This window comes from Trachinotus anak, unplaced genomic scaffold, assembly GCF_046630095.1.
Source record: "Trachinotus anak isolate AG129_WGS33_773 ecotype Australia unplaced genomic scaffold, CSIRO_AGI_Tana_v1 ptg000009l, whole genome shotgun sequence".
NCBI lineage: Eukaryota > Metazoa > Chordata > Actinopteri > Carangiformes > Carangidae > Trachinotus > Trachinotus anak.
Window position 1 is genome coordinate 21,187,501 of NW_027273860.1, and position 24,824 is coordinate 21,212,324.

Consider the following 24,824-nt stretch of genomic DNA (forward strand, 5'->3'; position numbering starts at 1 on the left):
TATTCTTCCCGTTAGTGATCGCAGTTTGTTGGTCTGTTTCATACAGAATGCATTAACCTTTCATACATACATTTGTTGTCAGCGATCATTTCAGCATCTGTCCCCCAAAATAACCTGTTAAGTCAAACTGAAATCAAGCTTGGTGATTGTAGTCGAGAGATCGAAGAGCTGAAGGAGGGCTACCAGGAAAAGCTGGAGAACACATTCGAGATGTACAAGGATGCCATCAAAGAGCACGCCTACCAGCGTGCTATGAACAATCTTGAAGATGACTACGTGCCTCTGGACGAGTTCATTGCGGAACAGGAGAAAGTGGAGGTGTGTAATTTTAGTGGCTGTTAAATGGGCCTTAAATTCTAGTTCATTACAAGTGCATGATGACAGACACACTGTTAAAATCCCTGGATTTGAATGTAAACATGTTGAATTGAAGGAAAATCATCAGATTGGTTTTATAGGTAATGTCATGTGATGAAGCCAAGCAGTCAGAATTTGTAGATTTTTGAGTTTAAATTAATACTTGAAATTTGGCTCTTCCATCTGTGTAGGTCCTCCGGCGTAAAGTGTCAGAGTTGGAAGCCTTAACATCCAGTAACAGAGGAGTGTCTGCAGTTTCATCAGCTGACCGGTCGTGTCAGACTCAACCATCTAAAGCCACAGAAGCAGCAGGTTAGCATGATACTTAGCATTTTCCCATTTGAGGACATGTCCTTGGAGAGGACGTACATGCTGTTTTTAGCTTATCTTCTCATACTTATTCATGGTTTTGTAATGTATTTTCTATCTATATGATGTTTTGCTATGAACTCACCGAAGCAAGTCCCTCACAACTTTTATTGTAACAGCAGAGTTAACTCACTTTCCACACACAGGGGATGATCGATGCAAACGACTTTACAAAGAAAAAAGTGCCATTGAGAGGATGTGTGAGGACAAACAACAGGTAAGGAGGACAAAATCTGTATCATGCATCCCAGTCAAAATGAAGCTCAGTATGTATGTCATCACTTTAATTCTACACAAAATGTTTGGTCTTCAGTTGATTTTGTCCCTGGAGAAAAGGCTGATGGAGCTAAGTGAAACACTTGAGAAGGTCAGAGATGGTTTCCTGGAGAAATCAGCTGATCTGGAGGCTCTGCAGAGGAAGTATGAGGACCAGGTGAGGTCAAAAGTGGGGCTTGAGGACAGCATGTAAATAATGAAAAAAATGTAGGAAAATTTCTAATTGTACTTACAATGGCCTTATGAATAATAATAAAAAAAAAAAAAAACTTTCTTGATTGTTTATTCCCATCAAGACTAAATCTCTGGAGGACATCCTCTGGCAGAATGTAGAGAAGGACAGGGAGATCGCCTCACTAAAGGCAGAACTTGCCAAGATCTCCCAGAAGTCTCCTGTGCAGCCCAAGACCAAGCGAGGACTGCTTGCCAACATCAGGGAGGCAGTCTCCTCTCCACGGAAGGAGGCAACTGGCAGAACACTGAGGAAAGCAGCTAAGAAAGTGCACCACTGAAGAGGGCTTTTAAAAACTTCTCCTGGACATAGAAAGGAAGCCCTAACAGCTCCAGAGTCACTCTCATTTATTCTTTGATTCAGGTAGAGTGTGTTTCATGTGGTGGTGTTTTTAAATGGTTTTTGTGTGTGTTTGTTTTTAATAAAAATTTAATTGCTGAGACTTCGAGGCATAAAGTTGTTTGTCTTAATTGATTAATCTAATTTTTTTCCCCCTCTATTCTAAGCTCCATTGCATGATGTCATTTCATGGTCACAGATTACATGAATATGGTTTCACTTTTTTGAGGTTTCACTTTTTGCAGATAAAAAGCTTGTCATGTGTGCGTGCATACTCTGCTATAGAGACATCACGCCAGGGGATTCATGCTTGGTACACGCTCATCCTTTTATCAGCCTGCTCAAATGAGGGCATCCATTATCTAGAGCCTGAAGGAAAGTAAACCACAAAAGGCCCCGATAGGACAAAGAAACCATGTCCAACTTTCACTTCCCTTAAGTGCATGAGTATTCATTCTCTATTTTGCTTATTAGTCCGTCTTAACACTCCCACCCACACTACCTATAGAATATGAGAATAATATATCCACCAAGCTAATAAAATATTTATTATGCAGCATATTGACCTTTACAGTTGAGTGAATGAGGTATATCTTGTGGTGTGTGTGAGGTAACAGAGCACAGCCTCCTCAGAGAGTGAAAGCACCATTGTAGTAGACAGCCAGCTGCTGTCCTGGTCTCAGTGTTAGTTAATGAGATTAGCTGTTCGTCTTAGCCTGCGTCAGTGCAAAGGGGTCAATCACAAGATTAGCCCTTGCTTATGCGTTACATCAGTTTATTACACTTTTTTCCTCATTACTTTGACTTTCCCACTTCTCGCTCTTGGTGGGTCATTTTTCAACCTCTACATTATGGTTAGCACATGTAATTGCAGTTAAGTTACAGGAGTGGAATCTTACGATGCAGCACGCGGCCTCAGGACTGAGTCTGTGCCGACCCTCAGCCACTGAATGAAGCATCTTCCAGGGGAAGGACAGAAGCAGGGGCAGCCAGAGAAGTGAAGTGCAGCTGGGCCAAAATCTTGCCTGCTGTGGCAGAGTCTGAGACTCTGGACAAGTCATCCTCATGCCACTTGTAAATAACAAAGTGGGAGATGATTGCACAGTCGGCACAGACAAGGCTTCGGCTGATGGAAAGGCTCTGGTGGATTCTTTGATAAAGGTAAACCTCCATGTTTAACAGTTCTTATTCATGCTCTGTTACATTTATCACAGTAGATTGTTGCTGTTCTTTTTGTGTAACTAGCTGGAGGTGTCCATCTGATACATTTCTGAGAATGGATTGTCAGAAAATAGCAATCTCCCACTTTATTTTATATGCAAACATCTGTGACTCATAGACTTACTTGCAAAAAGGCAGTTCAGTGCTGCATGAAAGTGAAAAAAATGCATGAAGTTAAATAAGTTTTGCTTCAACAATTACACTCTTTTCACTATTTTCTATTAAGTCTTGTTTGCTTTTCTCTGATTAAACATACACAAGACATTGAAGCATCTTTTTTCCCCTGTGGCTAAAAAAGCACTCTCAATGAAAAAAGTTTTTCGGTCCACTGCACCTTGTGATCGTTCTCTGTCTGTGCTGGATAATGTCATGGCCATGTCTAGTATTTCTCCCCAGTCATTAGCAACTATTTTGTTGTTTAAATTAAAATGTACTTTTTTTCTGTAAACATAGTTTCTATTGTTGAATGTATTTTGCACCATGATAATCAAAATTATTTATTTCGGTACAAGGAGTTTACAAGTTGCACTTCTGGAGACTTCAATTGCTTTTCGCTGCAAAGACCACTAAGAATTATTGGCTCATGGAATTATTAGAATTTTATATGAATGTAGCTGCTTCCTCAGAAGAAATCTGAGCATTATTACGGCAGTGCCACACATGGAGACACTAGAGAAATCCATGTAAATGACAGAAAGTGCAATAATGTGAACAAATCTACAGTACAGGTATAAAGTATAGTGGTAATAATAATGACAACAATAATAATAAATGTAAACAAGTGAAGCAGTGCCAAAGGTCTGAAGAGATTTTTTTGTGATTAGTATCCAAGATTTAAATATTATAAATATAGTATAGAAAATTAAACATGTAAATTAACACATACAACATATATTTGTTCATTTACATGTTAAGATTTGTGTACTTTTTGTTCTGTTCCCTCATCTCTCTGTGTCTTTAAAATGGGCCACTGGTACTCAGAGTGCACAAGGTTGTTTTGGCTTATCTAGAAATAGATCGATGATAATGAGATTATTCATAATAATTTTCATTGAAACCACACCTGCTAATCCTCCAGGGTTAAGCTAATGCCTATTAATAAAACATTACCACATGACTGAGATCATGAAACCATAACTTTTTTTTCCACATTTGCCAGTTACTGTTTAATGCAGCTTTTAAGCAGAGTTGGATATGTTTTATTTTTGATTTTTTTTTTGTTTTTTTGTTTTGTTTTGTTTTTTTTAACCAGCAGTCCAAAAACAAGTCATAGAGTTTATTTCTGTCATGACGACCTGATTATGTGTGGATGAGTTTGTCGTTGTGATGTGGTCCGCGGTGGATTCCTCCTCAGATGGCTAACAGATGCACAATACCTCATTTAGAAGTGATTAGTGGCGTAGTCTTGCTCAAGTGATGTGGAGAGCAGACGAGTATCAATAACCCTGCAAAACAAACTGGACGTTCCCTTTACAAACTTTGAGTTACACAAGAAAAGTCCAGATCTTTGACTCCAACGATCCAACGTGTTCTCCTGAAACCCTTATTTCTTGTTCCTCATGCAGGTGGTGGCATGTTACCGGCACTTGGCCTCCTGTGTTGGTGGGTGCACAGACAGCCTGCAGCTGCGGGATGAGTTGCGACAAACCAGAGAAAAGGCCCAAAATTTGGCCGTGTCCATCTGTCTTCATCTGACCTCACATCTACGGGACAAGAGCCTGCCTGAGGAGCAGCGCAAGGAGATGGAGCTCCTATGGGTGGCCTTCTCCTCCAGCCTAGAGCTCCTCCACGTTGACATGTGCAAAGTTTTCAGCATGGGTGACATCTTCTCTCTGGCCGACAGTGCTACTCTGGTGCAAACTGGCCTCCAAGGTAAACGAAAGCCTTGCACTATTTATTGTCCATGCAGATTGTATTTCAGGAGCTTCACTAGCCAAGGCAAGCACATCGGGTCAGTCAGGTAAAGCAAGATTTAACCTCTACGGGCAATATGAAAACTTTTATAACAGAAATATTTTTGAGATGGATTCAGCAAAACTAAAAGCAGTTTTTAAAAAAACCAAAATAATTGCACTACTCTATAGTCTTTTCATAGATTGTTTGAGTTTGAGCAGTGACGTGATTTTCCTGATTCTCTGAAATGATTTCAAGATGGACATTGATGTGAAAATGTTGTATTGATTCCTCCGTATGCCCCCCCTGTTATACACCATCATAACGAAGTATTACCATCAACAGCAAGTAAACCATTGTGTATGGAGCTGCTTAGTTTCATAAAACACTGACTACAAATCAATTGCTCTTCTGTCATCACAGTTAAATTAAGTGTATGAAACGACATTACAAGAAAAATAGTCTAATCTTTGATGATTTGACAGTTTATTTGATAGGCCTGAACTTTCTGATGTCTTCTGCACCCTCTGCTTTCTAGCATCGTAAGATTGACACAGGAGGAGTACAGCATCACTTTCTGCATGTGCATTCAGCATTTCCACTACCACTCATCTCATCAGTCTCATCAGTAGTTGTGCATTTGTTACAGCATTTAATATCATGACGGAGGATTAATTGCTTACTTGTGTTTCTACCTTATTCATCTTCTTTAAACTCCCCCTGTCATGGGGGTCTCTAGCACCCCCTACAACTGTATAGTAAAAAGTTTGGAAATTTGGCACACTGACTTGGGACACTCCGGTCATGCTTTTTCAAGTTCCATGTATATGCTCAAGTAATCTAGTGCCACCATCAGGTCAAAGTTGGAGGTGCATTCACGGATGTAACTCTTTAACCTTATGAATCTAAAACTGTTTTTTCACCAGTCCTCTGATGAACTTTGTCCAATCTTCCCTAAAATTGGCACAGATGATCTTTAGACTAAGCCTTACAAAATGTATCTCATGGATTCTTGATTTTTAACAGCATTTGTCTGTCACAGCCAATCAAAAACAGTGGTGAAGCTGCCAAACAAGAGGCGAGGTCATATCTTGGAGGTTCGATCCCCAGCTCCTCCAGTCTGCGTGTCAAAGTGTCCTTGGGCAAGATACTGAATCCCAGACACTGTTCCATCAGTGTGTGTGTGAATGTGACTTGAGTGGTCTTCCATTTCGAGGAAGACAAAAATCACTGGCATCAATAAGTAAAAATTAGTTTGGACTAATAACCATTGACATGATTGCCTTAAACACACAGTTCTTGTCTCTGGTAATACTGTCAAAGGTGGAGACATGGCAACTTGTCCTGTCACTTTAATTGATGCAGCTGTCATGTTGGATTTTATCAGAAAGTATTTTTGGCTGCTCCTTGGACAACCATTGTCCAGTCTTTAAAATTCAGTCATGTTAGCAGACTAGGTGTAGGTGGACTGAGGCTTTAATATATTTCCTGTACACCATGGCTATGTTTCTCAGCAGCATTTACATCTGTAGCACAGAAATATGTTGGTTTGACCTCATGAATCATTTCATAGCTGTATAGATTATTATATGATATGAGAGGAGGGAGTAAATGATGTTATTGTTTTTTTTGGTTGGAATTTTTAGGTGTCTCTTTGTTTCTTCACTTTCTGTCCATAATGATATGAAAAAGCCTTTATATAAAAAGAATTCTCAGAATTTGCAGATGTTTTTGAATCCGTCTTTAACAGCATTAGAACCAGTTTAGTCCTGTTTGACTGGATGAAAAGTGAAAATATTGTACAGACTAAAAACACCAACTTTAATGTTTTGTTTTTTCTCAGGAGGAGGCAGTGAAGTAGCCGCCCGGGCGCTCAGTCTGCCAGACCTGAACCAGGTTCAGACTCCAGCCCCTGTGGCTGGCCTGGAGATCCAGGAGCGCAGCAACATGGAGAAGGAGATCAGCCAAATTGACCACATGATTGACGACATGGAGATGAAAGTCAACGTATTGCGATGGATGGTGGAGCCCCAGGGGCCACAGTATGCAGACCCCCTCAGCAGCACCGACAGCACCTCCCTGGCTCTGCTCTCTGTGGATGAGGAGCAGCCTGGACACCAGCCTCTATGCCAGCGCAGTCACATCTTTGTGCTCTTACTGCTGTTTGCTGTTGTTTTGGTGGCAGCCACTTTATCAGTCTGTGTTGTTTTCTTCTCATGAGCAAAACCTGAATACCCTTAAGTTTTCTGTAAAACCTCAGCAAGATGCTCAGTAACACTGTAAAAAATGGCAAGCTTTGCAAGAACCTTAGCTTTTTCTTTACATACTCTTTCCAATTAAAGTTATATTTTTTAATAGCAACTAAATGATCTAGTAGTGTAAGATATTTGTCTAAAATACACTGAAATAAATCTGGATGCAAACCAGTTTGCCATTTATTGCAGTGAATCCAAAGCTGCCATATATTTTAAAACTTTGTTGAACAAAGTGACAATAAAAATACATGGTTGCCAGTTAGAAATGATGTAATTAAATAAAATAATGATCACAATATAGGACAGATGGTTGATTTTACCTACTCAACTGTAAAAAGATAGAGCTTATATTTTCCCTTTGTTCCTGTCCAGTATGTTCTCCTGACTAGTTTGTGAAAAATGACAGGAACAATTTCTGAAATGTCAGAAAGACACATTTTATTCCTTGTTGCCATCAAGATAATATAGGTGCTGGGGCTTTGTAGCTGATATACTGTAAGAAGCACAATATTCACTTCCAATAACTGAAACTTTTTTCGATTCAGTGTTATTGTGTATATAATCTGTGCTGTAGAGACCTGGCAGCGTAAAGTTATGCTTTATAAAATTATCAACTTTGATATGACTTTGTTCTTTCCAGTCATTTTTATTGATTAGCATTAACAAATCAATATATGCAAAGCAACAGTAAATGTGCAGAATTCAATGGCATTAAACTACTGCGTATCCTATTCTACTGTTATTATACCTTCAAAATGGTTAAATATAGAAAATCTGTGAAACTCTGTAAGGCTTGTATGTGAGATACTGTACAACAACCCCAATAACCACATATACAGGCAAAGAGAGTTAAAGGCACATTGAGCAGCCATTCTCAGTGGCTTGTAAATAATACTGTCACTGCTCAGCACTCCTTAACTGAACAACATACAAAGCACAGCACTGTGTCCACCTGTGTGCTTCTGACTCCACCCTCACCTTATCCCCAACAAAAACATCCTGACTCAAGGACGTCCTCCCCTTACCACAACCATTTCCTGTGGAAGTGTCTTTATCTTTAGTCCAATGTTGATTTAATCATTAGATCAACTTTAAACATCTTTATATGAGTCTATTTTCTGATGATCAGAGAAAACAGGTATTCTGTGATCATTTCATATTTGTTTGAAATATAAACTGAACAATTTATTGCGGGTATCATTAAAGACTCGAGTTACTGCTCTTTAATAATATTATTGTGTAGACGCTATGGAATGTTTACAGGTGGTTCATAGATGATAGCTTAGAGTAAGCCAAGGCACAGGTTACTGTACACCTGCAGTGCGGCAGGATAACACTGCCCTCTGAACTTTACACTTTTATACTAATGTAATAGCTACTGTAAAATTGGTTTTCTATCCTAACATGGGCAAGTTTGCAGGGAATATAGGAATAAGTCACTCAAACAACATCTGCCCCTTATCTAGAGAAAGCTTCTAGTTTTATTTGGCGGGAGTTTGGTATCTCCCAGCCAATCTGATTTCTGCTGCCTCCCCAAAATAATGTGTGAACCGTAGGTACACACACAGACACAGACACACACACACACACATGCACACACACACACACACACACACACACACACACACACACACGCACAGACACACACACACGCACACGCACAGACACACACACACACACACACACACACACACACACACACACACATATATGATTTTTATTTTGAAAGTCGTGACCGGACGTCCGGGAGTTTCATGCGTGACGGTGCCTGATGGTGCAGCTGGGTGAAAAGTTGGAGCGCGGGCCGGCAGCTGCTGTGGGGACCTGTCCGCAGACGGAGGGACCTGCAGCTGGCGGACCACGAACTGTGACCATGATGCTGAAACTGCGTCGCCCTCGACTTAGACTGTTTGTTTTCTACCACAGAGAAAAGTGGCGTGACCTTTGTTTTCATCAAGATAGAGTGGGGAGTTTTGTGCCCACGGTAATGAACCTTTTCCCGACCATGTCGACTCTGACAGCCGTCAACACGCCGCCGTGTTCCCAGCGTTTCATCACTGAACCTTCCAGCAGATCTGAGACGCTGTGGGGAGGGAGACGAGCCCCCGGACTGAAGCATGGTTCCGCTGGGACACAAATGTCCGAAAGAGGTAGGGACTTACCCCCCCCCCCCCCCACTGTGTCTCTTCCAGCTCGCTGAGATGTTCCTGAAGCCAGACCCTGATGCTACATGTGTTCAGTAGAAACCATTTCCCACATCCCGCGCAGTGTTTACACAACAGGCCACAGCGCCTCTCGTTCTCCAGGTGTGTCACCTGCACAGTGCGGTTGTTGTGGTTTTTAATATAAATGTTTCATGAGTTTCCGTCAGTGAATCTGGGTCAACCTGTCCGAACACACTTATCTTAATTACTGTTGTAATGGACACCATTTAGAAAATGTGCTCCTTGACCGGATAGTTTTTAGCCTTTCATTTTCTCAGAAATTTTATTAAGACAGAGTCAAATTTTATTGATCATGGAAGAGTTTTGGTTTGGTGCAGTAGCAAAACCAAGATGTAAAATAAAACTGTGCAGCAGCAGGAAAAAGAATGTAAAATACACAGCATCAAACAGGCTGTATTACAAAACAGACAGGAAGGGAAGGAATGACTGAAGCTAAAAGTTGTATATTAAATGATCTAAACTCCATCTTCTCTCCATGGATTTCAGAGCTGAGTACGTCCGCCAGAGCCCTCCAGTACGACCTGAAACCAGATGTACCAAAGTGTGAAGGCCGGAAGCTGTTTTTCGATACACATGCAGTGGTACGACTCCTTGAAGAAAATGGTTTGGCTTCTCCTGATACCTCACACATTTCCACAGCATCACTCTGCATTCATAACAACCGGCTCTGTCAAATGTCCTCATTAATCAACATTTCTTTCCATCGACAGATTTCACAACTCAGCAAGCTGAGGTGATGGTTAAAGTGCTGGTGAGGATGACAAACTCTAACATGGATGTAATCTATAATGACATGGTAACCAAAGTGCAGCAGGTGAGACTGTTGAATGATACAGGGTTGTACATTAAATACAATAGTAACCACTGGACCATTTACTATATCTGTGGAAACAACACAGTTAACCTAGCTGTCGTATATCTGTCTGGTTGTGTGAAAATGCAAAGCAGTATTAGGAACACTTGCATTGTTTATAAAAAGAATTCATTGATTTTATTTATTATTCATTTAAGCAGACATTTAATATCTTCATCTTCATCATCTCTTGTTCACTGTCGTTAGAAATGTGAACATATGGGTTGAGGTGAGATCATTTTAACATTCACTGATATAAAAACAATAGGTTTTATCTGGATAGGTGCTCATCACCCATTTCCTTTCAATCAAAGAGAATATAATTTCTGTAATTTTCCATCAAAAGTCTGCCAGTAACCTCCTGGAAAACTTTTCAGGCATGTTTCATAGCAGCATATTAAATCCTAAACAGTACCACTGTTGTAAATTTGAATATGATGCAGTTCGATTTGGGAATTCTAGTCTCAGTAGCAGGATGAGTAGAACTGTACCACATCTCTCCAGTGTTTGGTTGATTGATTGCCGGCTGATAGAAATGAAAGATGAACAAGTTTTATTCCATATTAGTTAGAAAGCTTTCAAAAAGTTTTTATTCACTTTTTCTTGCCTATTTGTGCCCACATGAATAAAACATTGCTTTGTGGTTCTTAGTTGTTCTTTTAACTCATGTATTTGTTGTGTGATTTCTGCAGGAGATAATGCTGCAGCGCGTTATGTCTCAAATAGCAGCTGTAAAGAAGGACATGATAATCCTTGAGAAGAGCGAGTTCTCCACTTTACTGGCAGAGAATGAGGTATGTGGTTTTGCAAGGAGTAAGATGCATCTTTGCCGTTGCTGCTCTGATGGTCTCTTAAATCGCTGAATTCAAATCCATGTACGTAAACTGATTCTCACAAAACTACATGCATTTGCATTGTCCACTTGCAAGTAAAAGCAGGAACATGTATAAGTTAATGTTTAATTGAAGTCTTTGCCAAATATTGTGTAACTTAGCTTTTGACCACTAGATGATCAAACCAGTCGCCTGAGTTAAAAGCAAAAAGAACAATAAATACAAATTTAGATCAGTCATGCCAGATGATACAGAAGTAGAAGACTGCTGTCGATTTGTTTCTTTATATTTGTCATGTTTGCCTAAAGTGGGTATATGAATGGCCCTGTGGACTCTACAGTATGTCTCCTTGTGCTTGTGTCTGTTGTTCTGTTTTTGATTCATATGACTCAAGATTTTCAATCCTCTAACAGAAACTCAAGATCGAGTTATTACAGCTCAAGGTCCAGCTGTCTGTAAGTGGTTCACCTGATTCACTCACATCGGTTTATGTCCCAGTTTTATGTTAGAGGCATTCCTCTGTTTTCCAGATGTTTTGATGAAGCAGTGGTTTTGTTGTGAATTCCCTTTGTGTGTCCTCACCTTGCAGGATGTAATGAATAAAGTGCGCTCAGATACTATTTTGGACATGAATTTGGAGAAAAGTCGCGTAAAGGAGTTGGTGAGTGTTTGAGGAAATTCAATAATATATGGAGATATTGTTGACTGCACTGTTAGCAGACCTGTAGCTGTCTGGTAGTAATTTATTATGATCACTCCCTAAACCTTCTGAATGAATGGGATGATGGACTAAAAGGTAAATTGTTCCAAATCTTCCTTTCTAAATAAAACATTTATTATTTTCAGAAAGTAGAGCATGAGAAGAAGCTTCTGGAAACACGGACTGAAATTATGGAAATGGTTTGTACAAGTGCGGTGCACCTACATCTGGTCACATCTAAGGTTTAGTTGATGGTAATCTGCAGTTTGTGCTGCCATGGACAGAAGCTTGTGTCTGTGTGTTGTAAATATGTGATCAGTCTTTGTTTGGGCTTTTTTACAGACAGCAGAGCAAGATCGTCATTTGACTCAGACCAACATGAAAATAGACACTGAAGTGGCTGGTTTGAAAACCATGTTAGAGTCTCATAAACTGGATACTATAAAATACCTTGCAGGTAGGTCATGGCACTTGTGCATCTGAAGTACAAAAAATGTCACTGTGACTTGCTAACGCATGTAGACTAATGAATGACCTGAATGAATGGCTTTTTTCCCTTTAGGTTCAGTGTTCACCTGTCTCACTGTGGTTCTGGGTTTCTATCGTATTTGGATGTGAACAGTTATCAGTGCACAGTAACGTGCCAAACGTTTGGTGAGCATTCCTGTGGAAGCCCACCAGGCCCTGCAGTGGACATCAGGCATCTCAGAGGAGACCAGACCTTTCTCCAGCCCTGAGCTTACTTACCCACCGTGACCCAAGCAAACAGACTGTGGTTATGGCTGTCAGATGACCTGTGGTAATACTTGAGCTCTCGGTGCATCCTCTGAATCTGTCAGCAGAGACCAGTTGTCTGTCACCTCTGACCTCATTTTATTGCATTTTATTGATGAATATGAGTTTGCAAATACTGCTGCAATCTTATTCTTTTACCATCGTTTTCTGAAAGAATGATAAACTAAGGAGGAGTAGTAGAGGAAATAAGACTCTTCCACCAGTTTTTGATAACATTTTGAAGTTGAAATCTGAATGTTATGTAATGTAAATATTTTATTTATGTATTAAGCTATAGATAAGCTGTATAACTGGAACTCTGAAGGGATTTATGTAACTCTAAACCACTCCACTATATTATCATATACTGTATATTTCACTTGTATCTAATAGCCTATATATAAACTAACTAAGAAACAAATGAAGTGTCTGTTTCTATTGATTTCTTTTTTTTGTATGGATTTATTTGATGGTACTGTTGTTGGAACTGGTCATGATCGGCTAATAACGTAAGTTACTAAGTAACGTAAAATGTGACTTATTGTGTGTGTGGCAACTCGGTAAATGTGCGTTAGTTGTAGTAGTGATAGTAGTGTTTTGGATGAGTAGGTTGTAGCTGTCAGGATGAGTGAAGGGGGAATGTCACTTGTTTGTAGGTGAACAATTCCAACAACAAAAGCGATGAAGCATGTTCGCTCTGACTTATTTTGAAAAGCCTCTGACCCGGAAGTGTTAGATTTGGTGACCCTGCGATGCCGTTCTGTCAACACGTGTGTAGCTGTTAAAGCAGCAACAAAGATCTACATGACAGCGAACTGTACGAGAACATGCGTGTGCTAATGTACGTACAAAGGGTCAGTGGTCATAAATAACAGTGGGTGTTGACTCAGTTGTTACACGGAGACCTCCGGAGAGCTCAGCTAGCGGCTAAGCTAGCAGACCGAGTCGAGGTGCAGCAGGTAGGTGAGGGAAACTGCTTTTAGCGCCTGCGTCGCTGTCTCGGAAGAGTAGAGCTGTATTCTGGTGGCTCGCTGAGCGACCGACTCTGTGTTTTGCAACACGTATTGCTTTTGTGACAGTGTGCTGGACGTCTTAGTTAAAGTCTTCAGCTTGAAGCTGTCTGAAACCTGGAAGTGAAAATGGCAGCATCGGGTCACCAGGTCTGACTGAAACACCCTCACATGTATACTTATAAACCCTGGACCTGAAAAACAAGTAGACTCCAGTCACTTGGAAAACCCCGTCAAGACCACTACAGACAGGTATAGATCAAAAATATTAATATAAAGATTGACAGTAGTGTAAATACTGTCTAAAACAAAGTTTTAGATTCGTGCAACCTTTCTTTAATTTGTGAAAACACAATAAAGGCACTTTCACTGGTTTGATCCAGTCTAGACCACGTCAGACCAAGACTAGATTATTTTAGAGAAGCTAAAGACGTAAAAACACAGCTTCAGATTTGTGAAACCTTTATTACATTTGTGGAAAAAAATATTTTTTCTCATGTAGACCACATTCGACCAGGTTTAGATGGTTCACAAATCTGGATCTGTGTTTTAAACAGTGAGTGAAATCCACTTGTTAATCAAGTTCTGGTTTGATAAGCATACATTTTGAGGGTTTTGAAGTGAGACCTGGACTGTATGTGTTGTTCCGATGGAGAAAATGTAGTGAAATCTCCATTTAAAAAAATATTTAATGTTTGCTTTCATAAACAAAATAATGTTTCCGGATAATCGGTCGCTCAGTATTGTAACTTAAGTTTCCTTTAACTGTCCCCTTCACTGCCAAACTGGAAGCTTACTTGAGCGTCATTAATAAATGTAAGTTATAGTCTGGTTTGTTCTATCTTTGCAGGCACTGTTGAGTGTCCCCGATGCAATAATGGCTGATGCGTTCAGTAGCAGCTCGGAAACGGTAATTCAACGGGTGGTAGGTGTAACAGTGAACTCAAATACTCCTCCAGAAAAACTTGAAGAGTTGTATCAGATTAAGAAGACCTGCGACTTTATCAGTCAGCACCAATTTCAAAAGGTGAGGACGTCATTTCATTTGTTTGTCATGTTAATATTTCAGTCCATTGTTTTCAAGTATTAAAGAACCACCCAGATAAAAATGTCATTGATTAGCTGACAGTCAGTGAAGCATCTTAGGTTGAACTCTGTTGGAGTTGGAACCAGAACACATGCTTGAGAAGTTTATTTAATGTTCACAGGTTGCTCTGCAGTTTCCCGATGAGCTGCTGGTGGATTCAGTTGCAGTAGCAGCAGAGATCGAGAGACACAGTAATGCCAAGCCATTCATTTTAGGAGATACTTCCTACGGCAGGTAACACACCAGACGTGACTGAGAAAATCCTTACTAACAGTCATTTAATGCTTTAGATGTGTTCATTTACAAACTTTGATCATTCGATTCTTATTATAACTTGATTCACAGTGGCAAGAAAAAGTATGTGAACTATTTGAAATTACTTGGTTTTCTTTGTGAATTGGTCATTAAATGTGGAGGGTTCATCTACGTCAAGAGTATTATCAAACACAGTGTGTTTAAGCTAATACCACACCAACAATGATAACATTTCATTTTTTATTTGCACCCATTTGACATTCACAGTCGTGGTGGAAAAAGTAACTGACCCCTTGGACTTAGTAACTGGTTGAACCTCCTTTGGCAGCAGTAACCTCAGCCAAGCATTTCCAGTAGATGCAGCTCAGACCTTCACAACGTTCCTGACGGATTTTTGACCGTTCTTCCTTGTAGAACGGCTTCAGCTCATCTATGTTATATGGACACCCGGTGTGTCCAGCTGTCATGAGGTCACGCCACAGCATCTCAGTTGGGTTAAAGGGCCCTGACTAGGCTAGTGTTCAGGGTCGTTGTCCTGCTGCATCACCCAGCTTCTACTGAGCTTCAGCTGCCAAACAGACACCCAGACATTATCCCCTCATCCTTGATAAACTTGGGGATTCATTATCCCCTCAATGATGACAAGCTGTCCAGGCCCTGAGGCAGCAAAGCCCCAAATCATGGTGCTTCCTCCACCACGCATCACCGTGATGTTTTCACGTTGCGTATGCGGTACCCTTTGTTTTATACCATATGCAGCGCTGCATGTTCTTCCAGAACAATGCAGCATTAGTTTCATCTGTCCACAAAACATTTCCCACATTCTGCGTTGTGTCGTTGGAGTCATCTTGGCAGGGCACCCACTTCCACTTTGCCCACTTTTTAGACAGGTTGTCTAACTGTAGACTGATGAAGATCTACAATCTTTGAGATAACTTTTTAACTTCTTCCAGCTTTAAGCAAATCAACTAATCTTGATCGCAGCTCTTCTGAGAGCTCTTTTCTGTGAGGCATGGTTCACATCAGCAGATGCTTCTGGTAAATAACAAACTCTAAATGTTGAACTCATTAGCCAAGGGGGTCCTATACTTTTTTCAACTTACACAGTGTGAATGTTTGAATGATGATTTCAATATGAACCTAAAAATGTGTGTGTTATTAGTTAAAACAGGTGGTGTTTGTTCATTATTGTCACTGATGAAGATCAGACCATAATTTAAGATGCATTTATATATAAATACAGGTAATTCCATAGGGTTCACTTACTTGTTCTGTATTTTATTTTGTTGATTTATTTATTGATTCATTAGCATGTGTGATAATATGCACATATAGCACAGGGGCGAAGCACCAGCCTTTGCCTCAACACCATGAATTTTATTTTGATGTTTAAGCACATATTTCAGATTTTTTTCAAGGCTTTAACTTTGTATGTTGAGAGTGAAAAGATGTTCTGTTCTAGTTGTTTAATAATCTGTTTTTGTACTAATACATCATTTCTACTGACTGTGTTGAGCAGTTGCTGTGTGGATGAGGTAGCAGCGGAACATGTTGGAGCCGACTGTATTGTGCACTATGGCAGAGCTTGCCTCAGCCCCTCTAACAGACTGCCCCTGATGTACGTGTTTGAGAGAAGACCGGTGGATGTGGAGAAGTGTGCCTCCACCTTCAGAGAACTCCACCATGACACACAGAGTCACATCATCCTCCTCTATGATGTTAACTATGTTCATGCTATAAGTAAGGTTTCATCTATCAGCAGGTTCAGTCCAACCATGTTACATCACTTCACAGTTTCCCTTTCAGTAACTAAATACAACATGTTTTCTTTTCTCAGATGATCTTGTGACACTTCTGTCTCCAGAGTATCCAAACCTTGTTGCCTCAGAGCTTGTTGTGGAAGGGGAGCAGTGTTACAGTCACAGCCGGATTAGAGGACAACATGATGTCACCTCCCTGTCAGAACAAGACCACAGCCAGGTCATTTGTCAGTTTGGGAGGCAGTTCTCCTTGAAAAGTGGAACAGCTGTAATCAACTACAGTATGTTCTATGTGGGCCAGGAAGGAGCCACCCTGCGAAACTTCATGATGACTTGGAATCTCTGCTCATTTTGCTCTTTTGACCCCATCACAATGACGGGGAGGACTGAGTCAGTCAGCGTGAACCGTGCACTGATGAAGCGATATTACGCTATAGAAAGGGCCAAAGATGCCAGTGTGGTTGGCATCCTGGTGGGTACGCTGGGGGTGGCTGACTACCTCACTATCATCCAGCAGCTGAAGGAGACCATCCGCAGAGCGGGCAAGAAGAGCTACATGTTTGCCATGGGGAAACTCAATGTGCCCAAACTTGCAAACTTTCTTGAAATTGACATTTTTGTGTTAGTTGCATGTCCTGAAAACTCGTTGTTGGACTCAAGTGAGTTCTATAAACCTGTAGTGACGCCGTTTGAGATGGATGTGGCCTGCAACAAGAACAGGGAGTGGTCAGAGGAATATGTCACAGACTTTCGACATCTCCTACCAGGTTAGTTTGGGATTTATTCACATCAGAAATCCTTTAATCAGGTCTTTTCAACTTTATCTAAAGGTTCTGTGCAAACCTTTTCAGGATTCATTTAGAAAAGGGATCAAATAGTTTCAACTGATGGCTTCGATGTGGGGGTCAGTTTAAAAAAACACCAACTTCATGTGAACCTTTACAGTGATCTTACATAGTCATTAGTATCATGTCTAATTAGGGCTATCAGCATTAACACGTTAATCACAATGAGATTAAGGAAACGACAAAAACATGTTATTTTTAAAAAAAATTGTTTTAATCCGCCAAAGATTCTTTATTTTACACCGTCACTGCTGCTGTTACCAAAGGCTCTACAGCACTACGTTCTAGAATCTTTGGCTGCTACTGTTTTGACCCTTTGGAGCACCCTTACTTGTTGTCACGCTGCCACAGACACTTCCTACAAAGATTTTACATGGAGGAGCAACATACTTCATGGCAAGTCATGTCTGTGGGAGCAAAAGGGGGGAGGTCCCGGTCTGCATAAAAGGGCGTGTCGGGGGACCTAAAGTGTTTAAATCCAATGTCTGCATCATCGTTGGTGAAGATCAAAAGAGTTGAAAAATAAAAATATAATTAACTCAGAACTTGTCTACAGTTAAATAAATGATCAGACATCTTCATAATTACACCTCAGACATGCTAACGTTAGCTTCTAGTTCAGACAGACTGACAGACAAGAGAAAACAGTTCTGAAATGCAAAATAATAGAATTTTAATCATGTGATAAAACTTGATTAATCACGATTAACTATTGAAATTCAGCAATTAATCGTGATTAAGAAATAATATAATAATAATTTGACAGCCCTATATCTAATATATAATAAAGTCTGAAAACTTCATTCTGCTTGTAGATTGCATTGATGGCTACTGTTACTATTCCATGGATGCATGTTATATGTTATATTCGGTTATGCCATCTTAATAGTGAAATGAGTTGTACCAGCACTATTATATTTTAAGATATTAGGGGATAATGTTGCATTAAGTGGGAGGGTCACTTTTTTTCAATGAAATATAAGATTCAACCTCCTCCCCGCCGCTGTGATTTTCACACTGAATACAGTTCCTTGTCTTTATTAGCCAAAAATATTAGCCTTTATATTTTTAGCATTAGTAGTCTTTAGCCATGTCTAACTTTTTTCTTTTTTTTTTAAATCTCAAACTGGCTGTAGGTGGACAGAGTCATGTGCCTTTGGCTGATCAGCAGCAGGAGGAGGGAGATGAGACTGACGTGTCTTTAATCACTGGAGCTCTGCGAAGCCACAGTCTTTTGAAGAGTGAGCCTGCAGAGCCCTCGTGTGGCTCGTCTGTGGTCCTCAGGAACCAGACGCTGACTGTAGCCAACACTAACTCAGCTGGTATGAAACAGTCCCAAAGTCCAGATACTGCATTTAAGACATGGTTTGCTTTCATTTCCATACATCCACATGTTTATTGCAGAATTATGCATTCTTCATCTTATTGCATTATGAATAAATACACAGAAGTAGAGAAAAGAAATAACATTTGCTTGGAAATGTATTACAATTACACATATTAGCTTTCTCTTTTCAGCATCTTTTCTGGCAGAACGGAGCTGGCGTGGCTTAGAGCAGAAGTTGGGAGAGACGCCTGTGGTGAAGGCAGTAGAGGGCAGGAGAGGCATAGCTATTGCCTATGAAGAGGAGGGAACGTCCTCCTGAAAACTGACCAGTAACGCACAAGGTCTTCAACAGATAATTTAAACATAACAGTCTGTGGCTACAAATTTACAGTATATTATCTGTAATCACTGGAAGCTGTAATTAATTAAATGCTTTTTATAATCCAATACCAGATATCACCAGTTTTTATTATCACATCACTGAATGTAGAATGCAGAATGTAGCCCATGAAACCTGGTTTGTTATATAACAATATGATCACCATTGTGGAAAAGGGGACACTTAAATGAAAAGAAAATGTGTAGGCCCAGTAGAGGCAGGGATACCTGAAAAGTTTTCAGCTTTGGCTGCTGAACTGTTTAACTCTACAGAGTCACTCTTGTTTGTATTTACATACATTAATCGCCATTCGCAGGAACTTCTTCCACATAGGATGCAGGGAATATACCAGTGTTCCCATTACATTGTCCTTCAAACCAATCCTGGTTAACTAAAGAAAAATAAGTTTTGAATTAGAATCATATCTCGAGCAGATGACAGGGTTTCTAGATGTTTGGGATGTGTATAGCCAAAAGAACCAAGTCTCACCTCTAGAGAGCAGTATGATTGTTTCCCCTTGATGGAAACTCAGATCTTCTGGATTCGATGACTCATAGGAATGAAGTGCCACTAAGTGAATCTCGTCGTGTGGCTTTCCATCTGTTTCCTTAAACCACAAAACGCACACGCACCGTCATTTTTTTTCTCAATTTCATCAATCAATTAATTACACTTTATTTGTATAGCACTTTTCATACAAATACAAGTAACACAAAGTGCTTTATATAATAAAAACACCCCCCACCCCTCCAATAAGTAAAAAGGATAAATAATTGTAAATTTTAAGTAAAAATAGAGATAGAACAGTTGGGATAAAATTACTGGAGTGATTAAAACCAGAAATAAAAACTAAGGTATTAAAAGAAAAATGATCGAGAGAATAAAAAGATTTAGCAAGTAATAAAACCGACTAAGATGTATAAATAAATGGACTAATAAAAAATAGGTACAATTCAAGTAAAAGCCAGATTAAACAGGTAGGTCTCCCTCAGGCCTTCATCCTGCCTCCTCATAGCACAAGCTGAGACAAGTGATCTTGGTCGCACTGGCTTTATGGTTTTTCCAGCATAGTTCTATTGAAACTTTACAAAGCCTTTGCAAATAGCCAGCATGTCTTTCTTTGCTCTTTGTGGTGTTACACACTCAGTGCAGAATGAATCTGGATCTTTTGTCACGTCACAGTTTAGTTGTAACATACACATTTTTTGGGTGTTGATGAAATGATGTCCCTGTGTTCTCGTGCTGCACTGCAGAACCACGACAGAGGATGAAACAGTCTGAGTGAAGCTACTCAGATGATTTTCATTAGTCTAAATGTTTCTTTCCCAACAGGTTCCCTTCATAGATATTGATCTCATCTGAATCCCCACAGCATCAACCAGAGTGACTGTTTTGTGAGGACAGTGTGCACAGTGATAGAACAGCACTTCTTACCTCCTGGGTGTTACACCATAAGGTGATGCGTCTACCCTTGACATGACTCCACACATGTTCCATTTCTGTGCTAGCATTGATTACACTTTGTTCATCAGCCTCTGAGGTTAAACTAAAAAAAAAAAGATTGAATTTTGCACTCAGCAGTAAAACAATATACCAAATAAACTGGAGGATATCTTCTAATGTGCACTGTACCTCAAGGTGACTGCAGTGGAAGGGAGGTTCAGTTTCTTACTGATTTTCTCAATCAGTATTATATAGGGAGACCCAGGTGGTACTGAGACTGTAAAGTTGAATGTAAAATGGACTTTGACAATATATGAATTGTCAGTAGACTGTGGATCCTGGCAAAGGTGAAAGGACAAATTCTCAGATTATTACAGAAATCAAAAAGAAAATCTGCCCTTTATCACTGTCATGCTCTCATCCATCAGGGATTTGACCCAGCTTACCTTACACTGTGTGTCTCCATTGCTGTCATATCCTGGAGTACGACCTGAGATATAGGAAGTGGAAAAAGGGGTTTTGATCATGTACTGGGTCGGACAGCACGTGTGAACACGTCCTGGTGTGGTACAGCAGATAAAGGGCTGGTCGACTTGTTTACCTTGTTTCCTTTCAGGCCTGGTTGGTGGTTCTCGACTTGGAGGTGTGCGTACTCCCTGTCCACAGTTATTCCCATCCAAGTAATGCCATTCAAAACAGAAATAAATACAGATGTTTTCATACATGCACAACATGGTGACCTACAACATACTATAAAACTGCCACATTTCATCACACGTGATTTTTTTAACATTTTTAAAGTCTCTGAGCAAAATGTTCCAATATGTGGAAGAATATATCATTGGTTGTAAACATATAAAACTACCTAAAATCAAGATGATTCTTTCTCCTGTAATGGCTGTTCAGTGTGTTTAAATATTACCATCACTTCAGCAGCCTGCCCTGCCACACACAGCATCCCTCACCTCATTCTGTTTAGAAGCCAATGAGATCTCCAGACGTTCCAGGTAATTGTAAGGAACAAGTCCCCTCTGGAATTGACATGATAAGGAAGGATAAATTGAGTGGTGTTGTAACTGTGTTGTGATTTTAATAATGTGTGAAATGCAAATATCATTAGAAGAAAAACACAAGTGTCACATGGAGGTGGACTCAGTGAAAGGTTCGGAGGTCCACAGTGGCAGATTCTCTGCAGCGCTCTTACTCTTCCGTTGAAGATCACAGATGCCCAGTTGTCAGCGCCCCTCTGCAGTACAAACACAATATTGCCTGGCACTACAGCCAACTCATCACTGGTCTCAGGAACAAACTCAAACAGGACAGTGTGGGGTTCTCCTTCCAAAGCCCTGCGAGGACAGGAGATGACCACAGGCTATAAGGACACCTGCTGCACACACACTAAAGCAGTCTTTTTTATTAGAATTTGTATCCTTCTGCTCTCTTCATTACAGTTACAAAGTGGTTCATTTTCCTCTTATGAAATCATATTATTCACAGATTTGCTTGACCTTATTGATTTTTTAAAGTATTTTTAATAAGCTGATCTTCTCATTTTACATATCTTCCATTTATGGCAGAAAGGAATGAAAATAGGTTTTTTGTACTTTTTTGTGTATCATGTCTCAGAATCCTGCCAAATGTCAGTGTCATTTACAATCAGTCTTAATTGCTTGCAACAAGGCAAAATCTGTTCTGTGTGGTTTTTAAGTGATTACAGTGAGGTGGGACTTTTCTACCTGAGAACCTCAGGTTCCTTTGGACAAGTTGGACCATCTTCAACCTGTCCGACGTAAACAAAGACACAAACCAATCAGTATCGTTGCTGGAGACAGTTTCATAGTTGCCCTCAACATGTTACAGCAACACGACAATAGTTTCTTTATAAAATAAATTAAATACTCTGACAGGGTTAAGTTTAGTATCACAGTAAACGCTCTTAACAGGGTAATTCAATTAATTTTTTATGCAGCTTGTGTTATATCAAAATTCTCTTTGCATTATTGTGACCAGTATAGGTTTATTCAAGGTTGTGCATAATTTGATACCCTTTGAAAATGATTCCATGTGAAATTTTTTTTTAATATATTTAACATAAAATGCTGCTGTGCAGGGCAGATGTTATCATCAGATTGTGCTGTTTTTATTGCCAAGACAAAACCTACGTCACCTGCGGCTGTAACGGAGCAAACCCAGAGAATTCATCCTGAGGAATGACGGAGGCAACCACCTGAAGACATGACACACAAATAAGTAGAGTATTTCTGTCTCTGACGTTTTATTAGAGTTCACTACAAAAGTGATCTCAAATTTATTTTTAAAAAGACCAAGTTCTGTATAAAATGTGGTCAGTGACTGAATTATTGACATTTTACTGGAGTGCATAACTCAGTTCATATCACAATAATGAATAATCAAATAACATCATGTTGTCAGATAGAGTACTACCTTTGCTTTGCCCAAGTAGTCCTTCTTCTCCAGCTCAGCAACATAGTGCTTATTTGGTTTAAACAGCTCTTTTGATGGGAACTCAACTGGTTTGAAAAGTTTCTGTTTCTGTTGGTGAAATGGAATTGCAAGACATATTATATGTGTAAAGCATTCTGACGTGACAGACAGTTTTAATTCATGCACTGTTCATGCCTTATCTTTGACCCCTCACCTGCTTTAGAGGAGCATTAGGCTGATGTATGTTAATTTTCAAATACATATGGTTAATATAGGCCTAAAAATAGTAATTCTCTCTCTCTCTCTCTCTCTCTCTCTCTCTATATATATATATATATATATATATATATATATATAGCGGCATCTTGATAACAGTGACCACATCAGACTGACCAGGGTTGACTGCAGAGCTCTGTCAATGATATTGAGTCTGGCCTCTGTCTTGTAGTCGAGAGCCTTCACAAGGTTTTCCTGGGCCTTTTCCCAGTTGCCCAGCTGAGCCTCAGCCAGGGCCATATTGTGGAGAACCTGTGACAGGAAACATTGATACTGTGTTAAACTATGTTGATCCCTCAAGTCTTTAAATCCCCCATGTAGACCACAGAATGGAGAATAACATTTGAGCCTCTCATATTAGGATTCATGAGTTCTATTTATTTGATGTTGTTTCTTTTTTCTTTTTTTTTTTGAATCATTAGTCATTAGGGCAGATTAAACAAAGAGAGTTCACAATTAGCATATTGTACGTCTCTGAACTGTTTGAGAGTACTAAACCGAACACAGAGGAAGAGTCTTCTAAACTGATCATTTGTAAATGACATACATCACAAGAACATGTAAAAATGATGGGGGGCTTTTCAATACTTACATCACATGCATATAATTTGTATCTGAGACCAAGTGCCTTGTAATCTATCAGCTGGTTGCCCCTTAGTGTTTTGAAGGCATGCTGGAAGTCACCTAAACTCTCCTCATACCTTTGAACAGATATAATCCAGTGAATTGCTTTTGCACGTAATGAACCACAAAAAATGTTAAAATTATAGGAGTGATTAGGGATAACATTTTGTAATAACAAAAGCATACTGCGTCTATTACAAAGCATTTTTAAATCATTGTTAAATGTGAAAAATGAATGTGGATATTTGTGGTGTTTCTTGCCTCTTCTTTCTGTAAAAGGTGATGCCTCTTTGAAAGAAGGCCACGGCCAAATGCTCATCCTTGCGTATGCTGCAATCAAAGGCCTGAGAAAAATGAGAGCACACCATGACTTCCTCTTGAAGAAACGAGAAACAGTAAATTCTACTTCTTCTTTCTCAGTGACTTGCACTTTGAGACGGAAAAAAATCTTTGCTTTTCATCTCAGTCTTATCAGCTACATGCAAACAAGATTTAACTTTCTGATTACATCACATATACTGATGCTCATTGTGTTTAAGGTTTCAGCCTGCATTTTGCCAACAACAGTGAGACATACCTTTTCAGCAGCATCCAGGTCTTGGTTAAGAAGATGGAGACAGCCTATGTCAAAACAAATTTTGGAGTTTGGTTCTTGTATTGACAGGAAAATCCTGAATGCTTCTGACAAATCCTGTCTGTTAACACAGGTGACAGCCTCATCCCACTGGCGCAGAGTGTCCACAAACGACATAGCCACTGTTTAAGGTTAACTGAACTAAGTCCAGATTAAGGAAGCTCCCCTGATTTGTACCAGCGAAATCAGGAAGTGTGATGACTTTGTCAACGTTGGTACATTTACATTCACACCACAACCACATTTTACATTTACATTTATTCACTAGGCAGACACTTTTCTCCAAAGCAGGATAGATAGATAGATAGATAGATAGATAGATAGATAGATAGATAGATAGATAGATAGATAGATAGATAGATAGATAGATAGATAGATAGATAGCAGGTGGTGTTTTATTTTGAAGAGATTG

General features: G+C 39.7%; 5 protein-coding genes across 11 annotated transcripts in view; 4 read left to right on the forward strand and 1 right to left on the reverse strand.

Annotated features, from left to right (window-relative positions):
• The window catches only part of LOC139625615 (kinesin-like protein KIF20A), a 13,095-nt gene extending 11,419 nt beyond the window's left edge, over positions 1 to 1,676 (forward strand). For both annotated transcript variants that reach the window (XM_071485756.1, XM_071485755.1), the window contains exons 13-17: positions 153 to 318; positions 549 to 669; positions 873 to 943; positions 1,040 to 1,159; positions 1,299 to 1,676. In XM_071485756.1, coding sequence (XP_071341857.1) covers positions 153 to 318; positions 549 to 669; positions 873 to 943; positions 1,040 to 1,159; positions 1,299 to 1,514 — 694 coding nt within the window. In that variant the 3' untranslated portion in view covers positions 1,515 to 1,676. The remainder of the gene's footprint in view (positions 1 to 152; positions 319 to 548; positions 670 to 872; positions 944 to 1,039; positions 1,160 to 1,298) is intronic.
• Positions 1,677 to 2,213: 537 nt separating this feature from the next.
• Positions 2,214 to 7,673, forward strand: rgs9bp (regulator of G protein signaling 9 binding protein). Its single transcript, XM_071485758.1, has 3 exons — positions 2,214 to 2,734; positions 4,360 to 4,666; positions 6,531 to 7,673. Exons 1-3 carry the CDS (start codon positions 2,639 to 2,641, stop codon positions 6,905 to 6,907), a joined length of 780 nt encoding a protein of 259 aa, XP_071341859.1. The 5' UTR covers positions 2,214 to 2,638; the 3' UTR covers positions 6,908 to 7,673.
• Positions 7,674 to 8,687: 1,014 nt separating this feature from the next.
• On the forward strand, positions 8,688 to 12,748 carry mcur1 (mitochondrial calcium uniporter regulator 1). 2 transcript variants are annotated; one of them, XM_071485768.1, is made up of 9 exons: positions 8,688 to 9,092; positions 9,654 to 9,770; positions 9,878 to 9,918; positions 10,713 to 10,814; positions 11,267 to 11,308; positions 11,443 to 11,514; positions 11,700 to 11,753; positions 11,896 to 12,010; positions 12,116 to 12,314. In XM_071485768.1, exons 1-9 carry the CDS (start codon positions 8,714 to 8,716, stop codon positions 12,169 to 12,171), a joined length of 978 nt encoding a protein of 325 aa, XP_071341869.1. In that variant the 5' UTR covers positions 8,688 to 8,713; the 3' UTR covers positions 12,172 to 12,314. The 2 variants fall into 2 exon arrangements, with proteins under 2 accessions (XP_071341869.1, XP_071341868.1); XM_071485767.1 differs by having other exon boundaries at positions 8,690 to 9,092; positions 9,878 to 9,981; positions 12,116 to 12,748.
• Positions 12,749 to 13,049: 301 nt separating this feature from the next.
• Positions 13,050 to 19,058, forward strand: dph2 (diphthamide biosynthesis 2). 4 transcript variants are annotated; one of them, XM_071485765.1, is made up of 7 exons: positions 13,050 to 13,168; positions 14,188 to 14,364; positions 14,546 to 14,658; positions 16,199 to 16,419; positions 16,517 to 17,206; positions 18,421 to 18,606; positions 18,803 to 19,058. In XM_071485765.1, exons 2-7 carry the CDS (start codon positions 14,215 to 14,217, stop codon positions 18,928 to 18,930), a joined length of 1,488 nt encoding a protein of 495 aa, XP_071341866.1. In that variant the 5' UTR covers positions 13,050 to 13,168; positions 14,188 to 14,214; the 3' UTR covers positions 18,931 to 19,058. The 4 variants fall into 4 exon arrangements, with proteins under 4 accessions (XP_071341866.1, XP_071341864.1, XP_071341865.1 ...); XM_071485763.1 differs by having other exon boundaries at positions 13,056 to 13,286; XM_071485764.1 differs by having other exon boundaries at positions 13,062 to 13,589.
• On the reverse strand, positions 18,651 to 24,572 carry ncf2 (neutrophil cytosolic factor 2). Of its 2 annotated transcripts, XM_071485761.1 has the most exons (15): positions 24,356 to 24,572; positions 24,040 to 24,122; positions 23,747 to 23,855; positions 23,272 to 23,406; positions 22,879 to 22,986; positions 22,601 to 22,660; positions 22,170 to 22,213; positions 21,638 to 21,779; positions 21,399 to 21,464; positions 21,035 to 21,089; positions 20,880 to 20,923; positions 20,623 to 20,771; positions 20,425 to 20,536; positions 19,480 to 19,597; positions 18,651 to 19,381 (listed from the first exon to the last, which is right to left on the reverse strand). In XM_071485761.1, exons 1-15 carry the CDS (start codon positions 24,527 to 24,529, stop codon positions 19,290 to 19,292), a joined length of 1,491 nt encoding a protein of 496 aa, XP_071341862.1. In that variant the 5' UTR covers positions 24,530 to 24,572; the 3' UTR covers positions 18,651 to 19,289. The 2 variants fall into 2 exon arrangements, with proteins under 2 accessions (XP_071341862.1, XP_071341863.1); XM_071485762.1 differs by lacking the exons at positions 20,425 to 20,536; positions 20,623 to 20,771 and having other exon boundaries at positions 19,137 to 19,381.
• Between the last annotated feature and the right edge of the window lie 252 nt (positions 24,573 to 24,824).